We start from the raw sequence: 11,247 nt of genomic DNA on the forward strand, positions 1-11,247 counted from the left end.
TCTTTTCTTGCTGATACCGTGGGATTGTTCTCAACACATACTGCCCCTCTACAAAATTCCGAAGCTTTACCTTTTTGTTGTACTCCCTTGCTAGTCTTCGTTGATAATTTTCCATCTTTTGTAATGCTGCTTCCCTTCTTCCTTCCAAGTCGTACAACCTTTCTAACATCATATCTGTTGTGAGGTTTTTATCCCAAGCTTCGGTCTTCGTGGTTGGCATGAGGATTTCCATAGGGATGACTGCTTCAGCTCCATAAGTTAGAAGAAACGGGGATTCCCCGGTGGCGGATCTTCGTGTTGTCTTGTATGTCCATAACACATTGTGCAGTTGTTCGCACCATCTTCCCTTATGCTCGTCTAATTGTTTTTTGAGTATAAGGGCGAGGGTCTTGTTGGTAGCTTCCGCTTGTCCGTTGCTTTGAGGGTATATGGGGGTGGACTTGTTCTTTCTTATTTTGAAAGTATCGAAGAGCATGTCTATATTTTTCCCCTGTAATTGCTTGCCATTATCAGACACAATTTCAGCGGGTATACCGAATCTGCAAATGATGTTCTGGAATATGAAAGTAAACACATCCGCGTCTCTGATCCTGGCCAAGGCCTTAGCCTCCACCCATTTACTGAAGTAGTCCGTGGCTACTATTAAAAATCGTCTTTTCCCTGATCCTTCGATGAAAGGTCCGACGATGTCTACGCCCCATTTTGAAAATGGCCACGGGCTATCGACGGAGTTTAACATTGTTTCCGGCGCGTGGATCTTTTTGGCGAAGCGCTGACATTCTTCACACCGTCGTGACATCCTCGCGGCGTCCTGTATCATTGTCGGCCAGTAATATCCTTGCGTTTTTGCTTTGTCAGCTAGTGATCTCATGCCGCTATGATTCCCCGCGTCACCATAATGGATATCTTTTAGAATTCGATGCCCCTCTTTCCGGGACAAGCAACGTAGTAATGGTCCAAGGAAGGATTTCTTGTACAGGACCCCATCCCGAATATCATATCTTCCTACTTTGGAGAGTATCTTCCTATCTTGTTTCTGATCCGCAGGTAAGCTTCCCTTTTCGAGAAAGGCATGGATCGTCACTCTCCAGTCATCTTCGTTGCTGAAGTCTTCGTCTTGATTTGCTCTTGACAGGATATCTTCTTCGTCAAAGTCGTTATGGATGTCTTCTCCTACCTGGTCTTCGATATTTTCTTCCACTGTATCTTGATTGGTAGCGAAGGAGAATTGAGATGCAATCGAAGGCTCGTATACTCTTTCTATTTTAATAGCTTCGACATTTTTATCCCTCAGCATGGATGATATATATGCTAGGGCATCCGCGTGCCTGAGGTCCCTTCTGCATAAGTGCCGGAACTTAATGTTCGGGATTTGTGATGCCAATGTTTGGACCAAGGCCATGTAAGCTGAGAGGGTGTCATCGTACACATTGTAATCGAGCCCTATTTTCCGTATGACAAGCTGCGAATCACTTGTCAGCCTTACATCGGTTACCCCCATCTCTATTATTATACGGAGGGCATGTACGACAGCTTCGTATTCGACAATGTTGTTGGTATGCTCTTTGAATTCCAACCTAAGTGCCTGTATAATCCTTTCTCCGGTTGGGGTGATAATGACAATGCCTATTTCTGCTCCTTCCTTATTTTTGGATCCGTCGACGAATACTTCCCATTGTCTTTGACTCGCAGGTTCGAGGATATCCATTGGATCCTTGTTTTCTTCCTCGGCTTCTGGTATTCCCTTAATCTCTTCGTCATTGTCAAGGGGAAGGTCTGCTAAGAAATCCGCCAGAACTTGGGACTTCCGAGAATGTTGAATTTCATGAATGATGTTGAATTGGTCCAGATGGGTGTTCCATTTGGCTATTCGGCCCACTTTTCCCGTGCTTTTGAGGACTGGTTCCAATGGTGCTTTGCATGGGACCCTGACGAGGTGAGTTAGGAAGTAGGTTCTCAGTTTTTGTGTAGCCCACACCAATGCGAGGATGAGCTGTTCAATCTTAGTATAGTTCCTTTCCGCAGAATTGAGGGTCTTGCTGACGTAATAGATAGGTTGTTCTATCTTTGTATTGGTTTTGACCAATACTGCGCTGACTGCGTCTTCTGTTGCTGTTATGTACAGTGCCAAAACCTCGTCAGGATCTGGCTTCTGCAGAATCGGGATTGAGGCTAGGTGTTCTTTGATTTTTTGGAATGCTTCCTCGCATTCAACGGTCCATTCGAACCTGCTCCCTTTTTTTAGAATATTGAAGAAATGTTTGCATTTGTCCGAGGACCGGGAAATAAATCTGCCCAACGCTGCTATGGATCCATTGAGTTTCTGTACTTCCTTTAAATTCTTTGGGGACGGCATCTCTACTATGGCTTGAATCTTTGCTGGGTCTACCTCGATGCCCCTTTTTGTTACCAGATACCCGAGGAATTTCCCCGAGGTGACACCGAAAGTACATTTCTCCGGATTCACTTTCATGTGATGTTTTCTCATTGCTTCGAAGATATTCCTCAGGTCCTGGTGGTGATCTTTACGCAGCTTGCTTTTGACGAGCATGTCGTCAACGTAGACTTATAAGGTTCCTCCAATCCATGGCTTGAAGATAGCATCGACCATCCTTTGGTATGTTTCCCCTGCGTTTCGAAGTCCGAAGGGCATTCTAGTGTAGCAATAAAGGCCATGTGGGGTGTAGAACGCTGTGTGAGGTTAATCTTATTCTGCCAGGGACACTTGGTTGTAGCCAGAATGTCCATCCATGAATGACAGTTCTTCATATCCTTCTACTGCTTCTACCAGCTGGTCTATGCTCGGCAGGGGATAGCTGTCCTTTGGACATGCCTTGTTGAGATTAGTAAATTCGATGCATATTCTAACCCCTCCATTTTTCTTAGGAACAATGACCATGTTGGAGATCCAGGTAGGATACTTGACTTCCTTGATAAATCCTGCGTCTAGTAGTTTCCGAAGTTCTGTTTCTACTGCCTCATGATACTCTGGAGCTACTTTTCGTATTTTCTGCCTGAACGGGGGCGTGCCCGGTTTGATGCGTAGCTCGTGTTGGATTACTTTTGGGTCAATCCCCGGCATATCTCCTAGCTTCCAGGCGAACACATCCGCGTATTCCTTAAGTAATTTGGTTAAATAATGTTCCCTTCCTCCGTCCATTATGGTCCCTATTTTGATCATCTTCGGGTTTTCTTCCGTTCCTATGTTGATTTCTTTTACGGGCTCCACTGGTGTGAACACAGGCTTCGGGTTTCCGAGGACTGGGACGTTCTTTAATTGCTATTTAGCGTGTTTCTGTTCTTCACTGGTTGTTGAAGTACTTGTCTCTGTGCTTAGGACATTATCATCTTTCGTCAAGCCCTTCCCTGTAGTTTCCTTGAGGAACAGGTCTATGGCCTTCTCTTTCGCGGTTTCTTTATTTTTTACTCTTCGGATTTTTCGCTGCTCTTCTTGCTCGTTGTTGATATGATCCTGAGTGGCCTGACACTCTCTCGTAGTGACCCGATCTCCCTTGATTTCCATTACTCCCTCAGGTGTTGGAAATCTGAGATATTGGTGGTATGTTGCCGCAACTCCTTTGAGTTTATGTATCCATTTTCGTCCAATAATAGCGTTGTAGGGGGAAGGGGTGTCCACCACACTGAATCGGGTTTCCAGTTTCATGGGCCCTGCGTTAACCTGCAACACGATGTCTCCCAAGGGCTTCGTGGCTGCTCCATTGAATCCGTAGATTGTGTGATAAGAGGTCATTAATTGTTCATCATGGAGCTTCATCCGTTTGAATGCATCGTAAAATAGGACGTTTACAGAGCTTCCCCCGTCTATGAGGATCTTTTTGAGGTTACATCCAGCTACTGGTAGTGTTAGGACCAAGGGATCGTTATGGTCTTCCATATCTTCTTCGATATCCTCGGCATCGAAGATGATAGGAGATTCCATCCATTCTTCGTGCTCGTCCACCACTATCCCATCGACCTTATACAATTCACAGCGGTCTTCGAATTGCTTCCGTAACCTCTTTACTATCTGCGCTGTAAGTGAGGGCCCTATGGCTTCGGAACACGAGATGGTGTTGATTGTTCGGTTTCCTTCCGGAAGTTGGACTGGTTTGGTTCGCTTGGATCTATCCTCGGTAACATCCTTTCGTACGTAATGTTTGAGCTCTCCCGCATCAATTAATTTTTGGATCATTATTTTAAGGTTCTTGCACTTTTCGGTCTGGTGTCCGTTGAAACAATGATATTCACAGTAATCTTTAGACTTCTCGGATCTCGGGGGATGCTTTCCCTTAGACCATGGCCACTCCAAGTTTTCCCTCCCTTTGATCTCTCGTAGGATACGAGCATAGCTAGCGTTGAGTTTCGTGTAAACTTGATCTTCGAATTTTCGGTCACCTGTTCTTCGTTCATCCCTTCGTTCCTTCCTATCTTCGTGAGGTCTCTCCACTGAGAAACTCCTTTTGGCCCCATTGGTTTGTTCCGCTGAATTGGTGCGGTGAGATCTCTGCGGATATGCCCTCAGGTTTTCCCGTTGAATTTCTTCAAGTCGAGCATGCTTTTCGATAATTATTCGAAGATCTCCCTCTGTCTTAGGCACGCTTCCATGAATTTCAACAAATAGGGGACTCATTCGGTATAATCCCCATTTGTAGCAATTGATGCTTACCACTGGGTCCACGCTCCCTATGGCTTGGCAGATCTTGTGCCATCTGTTAGTGTACTCCCTCGTGGTTTCCTTGTAGCCAATCGCTAGTGAAAAGAGTTTATCCATTCCGGTGTTTACAGTCTTGTTGTACATGTACGTTCTTAAGAATTTCTCTGTGAGTTGGTCGTGTGAGTGGATGGAGTTTGGTGGCAGATTATCGAACCATGATAATGCCGATCCCTTCAGGATTGACGGGAAGTATCTGCAGAGTACGGCGTCGTTCTGACCCCATCTAGCTAGGACACGGTTGTAGTACCGAATATGTGCAGCAGGGTCACTGGATCCATCATAGCATTCGAAAGTTGGGACAGGGCATTTCAGTGGAATAGGGGTGTTGGCCAAGCGATGAGTTAAGGGCGTAGAGTTAGCTTCTCTCATGACCTCTTCTAACCTCCCCCCTCCTTGTCTACTTTTTAATTGCCTGATCTCGTCCATCATCTCATCTCGTAGCTCTTACATCGCGCGGTGGTGCCCTAAATTCTTCTGCTCGTTACCGTCTGACTCTCCGTCGTCATAATCCGGGTCGGATACGCTACTTCCCCTAGTCGCGTCTCCATTAGCCGCTATGACGACTCTACAGTCTCGGTTTGGCTCTGGTGCTTTGGAATTTGCTTCATCAAGTTGTTGGCTGGTCTTCGTGCTTAGAGCAATCGGCTCCTTTAAATCTTGATTTTCTCTGGCCAACAGGGCTACAGCATCTGCGTAAACCTGCTGGCTCTTCTTCAGTTCCTCAAGCTCAGCCATCAGTCGATGTGATTGGTTGGACCCCTGATTGGGAGTCCCCGCGCGTGCCACTACGGCCATGGTGTCGCCTTCCTCTACGGTCTGCACTAAAGGTGGCAGAGGTTCAGCTTCGGTTGCTGGCATTTCCAAATACGGGTGATAGCCCCTCTGCGGTGCTAGAGCCGCGCGGTATGGTTTGATTTGATCATTTGTTGGTGGCATTCCAAAAGTTGGAAGGTGCACGGGTGTGGAATGTTCTGGATTCATCCACCCTTTCTCTTGGTTGATGAAGTTGATCATGGCGCAAGTTTTTGCTAGCCTCTGCAGCCTTCGGGGACTAACCGCAGTCGCACCGTACTTTGTCGCCGCTGCTCTGAGAGCCGCTGCTGCAATGAATTAGCGTTCATAGGTGAAGTGATTTCCGCAGTATCTTGCCTTTGACTGGTCATTTTAGCTTTGTCTCCTTTCTGCTTGCTTCGGTGATGACCGGGGTTGTCCTGGTTGTTTCTTTCGACAAAAGCTTTGGATTTTCCTGCTTCCTGCGTCTTTTCCATCACGGGTCCTTTTGTCGACAATGAAATCTCGTAGAAACTCGCCTTCTTTACTCACAATACGTTCTTTCTGCACAAGGAATTTCAAACAAAAACGGGAATATCCGCGTGAATCGGGTTTAGTTGGCGAAATATCTTCTTCCAGGAGAGGATTAATACACACGAGTTACAATACACGGGTTAAAGTTTTATTAAGGAGATCCTTTTAAAAATGCAAGTATAAAAAACTACGAAAAAACCCCCCAGAGAGACGGGTTCGCACGAGATCTAAAGAAAATCGTAAATCCACGGATTAAAACAATAAATCTTATCGAGATAATAGGTGGGTTTTTGAATACAATACAGTTAACAAAATGATCTATACGGTCCGAGCTGATAAATCAGAAAGCAATCATATGCCAATTTAAAATTAAATCACAGGACAAGATAAATCTTTTACCGGGACGAAGTCCCTGTTTCTAGCGCCAAATTGTGAACACACAAATCACGAAGGCATCCGAATGCTCACAACCAATCATCGTAATCTAGAGAGATTTGTGATGATGATATCTTAGTGTTGATTCCTTGGCTCAAAACCTTCGGGTTTATCATAGCCTCATCTAACAACTCCATGCGAGGCGTTTTGCGCACGGGATATATAGGGAAAAACAAAGAAAGCAAAACGTATAAGTAAAGATCCATGGGGTTTAGACAAATATAAAGTGCTGAAATGTAAACAATACCGAGGTTTACGTGGTTCAGCACTAAGGCCTACGTCCACGGGGTTTGTTGTTTTACTATATCTTCACGGTTACACGAGTAGTCGAATGACTTTTGGGTTTACATGTTTCTCTCTTCTAAATTAACTTACACTTGCAATCTCTCTCTCTCTCTCTCCTTCCCTTCCTGATTTTTTCGATCCCCCTTCCTCTGGTGGAGAAGCGGTATTTATAAGGTTAGAATGCGGGACCCATCTCTGAAGGCCGTTGAAACCTTATCTTCTTGAGTTCTTGTGTCTATCACGCAGAGGTCTGCGTTTGCCCCTTGATCCCGCAGATATATCCTCGCTCGTTCCACAGGTTGATCGACACGTACACTGCTCAGAGTGTTTAATGCGGGTAGTTGAGAGGTCTGCTCGTGTCAGACAAGTGTCTTCTGCCCCTGTCACGTCCGTGTCAGCTAACTTTCTCTCCACCGTTGATCTTAGCTTCTTTTGGGGATGAGATAAAGTAACTCCTCGGGGTTTATTCGGTGTTTCGCAGCGCATCATGTTTTGATGTCTTGGCCTGCATGCTTTCCACGTATCTTTTTATATACACGTGTCTGATAGTGAGATATATGTGTACACACAAGCTGTCAAAGAAGATAATGAAGGGAGCTGCGCCAAGGCTTTTCCATTGTATATGAATGCTTTAGAGTATTTTATGACCCATTTGAAATACGAGAGAGATCCTAAGATTAAAGAAGAAATATCTCAGAAGTTTGCTGAATATCTAAAGAGAGCTGAAGAGATACGTGCTGTTCTCGATGATCCTCGACCGCAACCTCACGTAATCCAAGACCCTGTGGTAAGTACTTCCCAAACCTTTTAATCGTTTACATATGAATTTTAAGTTTCAACTTTCTTTCTTTAATGTGTTATCAGTTTCTTGTTTAAGTAATTAATTACTATTAATCTCTATGATTTCTCTTAACTTTTTTTCATTTTTTTTTTTGAATCCTTGATTGCTCACCCATAAAGAAGTCCAAGCTTTTCAAGGAGCATGCCATCGATTATCTTAAACGAGCTGTTAAAGAAGATAATGAAATGAATTATGCCAAAGCATTTCCATTATATATGAATGCTTTAGAATATTTTAAGACCTATTTCAAGTATGAGTCGAATTTGAAGATTAGAGAAGCAGTACAACAAAAATTTAGTGAATATTTGAGGAGAGCAGAGGAGTTGCGTGTTATTCTGGATTATGGTAATCCTCCTCAAGCCCAGAAAGCTAGTCCTTCAACTGAAGAGATCCCACAGGTAATTATGTCACCCAACCTAAACTAAGGAAATCTATCATACTGCGTCAAATTAGTTTTCACTTATTCAAGTATCGAGATTATTTATTTTTTGTGGAAGTTTTCAGTTCACCCCAAATGAATATGCATCTTATTTTTTTAATATGTGAATTTAGTGAAATAATAGTCTGAATTTCTTAACACCTAACTATACAAATGGCTTATATAACAGTGAAACAACTCCGTCTCTATGAAACTGAGGGGGTAGACGAGCAGGGGCGGAGGCAACTCACGGCAAAGGCAATTGTCTTGCTTTCCCCATTTCTTTACCAGAGCAGTCCCATAGAAAATATAAACGAGTTTTTGTCTATCCTAGAAAAGCCCAAGTCCAATATGTAAAGGGTATATAAAAAAGAAAAAAACAAATACAACTCATTTGTCTTCCCGTCTTTCCTTCTGCTATGAACATAAAGCTTGAATATCAACATTAACTGATACTTTGAAAAATCTATAGAGATTTAGTGCTCTGCATTGTCCTAAATTGTTGCTAGATCTCTTGTTGTAATGCAATTTTCCATTCGCAGTGAATTTTTAAATGTTAGGTCTTACTTTTCTATGTGGCATTTTCTTTTCTTTTTTGCCTACCCTTTTTCGAAATCCTGGCTACGAGAATTCGAGTTATACTTACATGTCCTTGTATTTTGTTACACTTCTGACATTTGCTAATTAGCAATTATGATAATGGAACTTTCAGGTTAGCAAGGATGATTCCAACACGAGCTCAAGTGGTTGAAGAAAAAAGACTATCATTCGCGTAAACACATTGATGGACTGAGGGATTGTAGTTTCAAAGGCACTAATATGGTAAAAAAGAAAGAAAAGAAAAAGAATGTTATTATCCAGTATTCAATGGTGATAATGCTACATAATTCTCTAAATTCTGAGAAATAACATTTGTGGTTGTTTATTTTTTATTTTATTTTTCTTTGAAGCATTGTGGTTGTGTATGTATCGTGGTGTTAAAAGTACTACAAGGGTTTACTCGTATCCAAAGTAGTTAATATCGTGTATCGGTGTCGCATCGAGCGGGTCCTATACACCTATACAAAAGATTTTATCGTTTTTTTATCGTCTATACATTATTAAAATTAATTTCAAATATCTATAAAAATTATCAACATTTCTCAAACTTCTAAAATAAGAGGCAGTTAACATACATTCTCATTAACTTCCTTTCCTAGAAATTGCCTATACACGATCAAATCTTAATGCTGACACTCTAACAAGTTAAGGGTTGCAGAAAAATTCTCAAACAAAGAAGGCAATCAGTTTGCCGCACCATTAACGATTTATGGATCAATCTGTTTTCCGGAACAAATATAACTCGCTATTGTTTAGTTTACTAGATCTTTACTACAGATGATACCGAAATACCTAATTTTCCTTTCATAGATTTCATCTTTATTAGAAATGATACTGGAACCGATAATATCAATGTCATGAACCTTAGCTTCATGACAATTAGACTAGCAGGTTATTTTCATAGTTTTTTTAGTAGTTGAGGGGTAGCTTAGATATAGTTGTTTGTGAGTTGATTTACAGCCTTATAAGCTGTGTTGTTGCTTGGAGCGGGTATCAATGAAATTATCAATCAATGAAACAATGTTCTTCTCTCAAATATCGTCTGCCCTCTCTTCACCTCCTCTAATTCGTCTAGTTCTTCTTCTAACCTTCTAATTCCTCTCCCCTTTCTTCAATTATCTCTATTCTTAGAGATCTAGAGTTGTTTCTATGCTAATTTGTAACGTAGACCGTTACAATTGGTATCAGAGCAGTCTATTTTGAGACTGCTATCATGAATAAGTTTGAAACTGCACTCCTCTCTTCATTGAAGACGATTATAGCTGCTGAGTTCAAAGCTTTCGGAGAACGTTTGTTGGACAATAAACTTGGATCCGGTGATGATTTAGTGGAAGCACCATCAGATTCTAATTCTCAAGCTGATTTGAATAAGGTTTTCGACAACAGATTAAGTTTTAGTAATGGAATTGATAATACGGGTACCAATTCACAATTGATAACTGATGCTGGAAAATTGAAGTCTGGATCTGAAGACACCGATTTAGTTGGACCTGAGATAATTCATTCGAAGGTGATTGAGGACGAGGTTGATGTAAATTTGGAATCGATTCCACATGATTCAAGTGATTCAAGTTCAGTAAGTCAATTATTTTAAAATTCTTCAACTCTTAGTCCAGCAGATGAAGGTAATTTTCGAACTACACCAATAATTGCTTTCTATGGTGTTGATGGATTTAATACTGTTAACGAAGTTCAGAAATACAATGGAAATTCATCGTTTCTAGCATATCAGGAAGGTAAACCTTTCATTCCTAGTACTCGTTTAGTGGTGGATTCTCAAAGTAAAAGCGCTGCATATCATGAGGTGAATAATTTCAATACCTTAAATATGAATTATAATGCTGAACCTCAGCAGTTTGAGGATTTGAATTTTAGTGATGGAGATAACATAAATCGATTTACTTTTGTATATGATACTTCATCTAGTGTTTTCTATACTCGAATGATATTTGATCGAGAAGGATATTTTGATCGATCTATCTTAATGAATAAATACAATGACCTATACAAATTTCTCAAGATTTCTTTCATCATGCAGAATCCTCAAATTACCGCTATCAGTGTTGTTTTACCTAGTTCTAATCCTTCCAGAATGATATTTGATCATGGTAAAAAGTTTGTAATCTGTGAGATGTGTACTCATTGTGCTAGGAGAAATATTAAATTCTGTCGTGAGATGTTTACTTCTTGTTTGATTAGTCCAATGGAGAAATATGATGAGGAATCTTTTTATGATCTTATTCGTCAACATGAGTACCAATTAGATTCCAGTTCTACAAAATCAGTTGTGTTTGTATTGGTTAAATATGGTGACTGCTATGAGTGTGAGAATATCTTTGCGAGAATGTCAGACAGAGGTTGTATCACCAGCTATGCTTGTGAATATTTGATGTTTGATCATTATAGAGTGCATCATCCCAACTTGTGGAATTCTTATTTGAAGGCGCTAGTTGCAGCAAGTTTAAAATTATTTCAGAAATTACTGAACTACATGGGAAGCAATAATTATGAGCTGGTTCATTTGAATGCAAGTAGTTATGTAATTGGTGCGGCTGTAGTAGTGGTGAAAACATCTCAAGGAGATAGTGAAGATTGTGACACATTGGTTGCTGACATAGTGCACTCAATAGATATTGTAAAGCTGAGATA

At 41.4% G+C, this 11,247-nt stretch overlaps 1 protein-coding gene across 1 annotated transcript; it reads left to right on the plus strand.

Moving 5' to 3' along the window:
* The first annotated feature begins 7,361 nt into the window (after positions 1-7,361).
* Positions 7,362-8,873, plus strand: LOC113291536 (protein SUPPRESSOR OF K(+) TRANSPORT GROWTH DEFECT 1-like). The gene is made up of 3 exons (XM_026541061.1): positions 7,362-7,526; positions 7,700-7,978; positions 8,711-8,873. Exons 1-3 carry the CDS (start codon positions 7,362-7,364, stop codon positions 8,747-8,749), a joined length of 483 nt encoding a protein of 160 aa, XP_026396846.1. The 3' UTR covers positions 8,750-8,873.
* The last annotated feature ends 2,374 nt before the right edge of the window (positions 8,874-11,247 follow it).

This window comes from Papaver somniferum, chromosome 6 (genome assembly GCF_003573695.1).
Source record: "Papaver somniferum cultivar HN1 chromosome 6, ASM357369v1, whole genome shotgun sequence".
NCBI classification, from domain to species: Eukaryota; Viridiplantae; Streptophyta; class Magnoliopsida; order Ranunculales; family Papaveraceae; genus Papaver; species Papaver somniferum.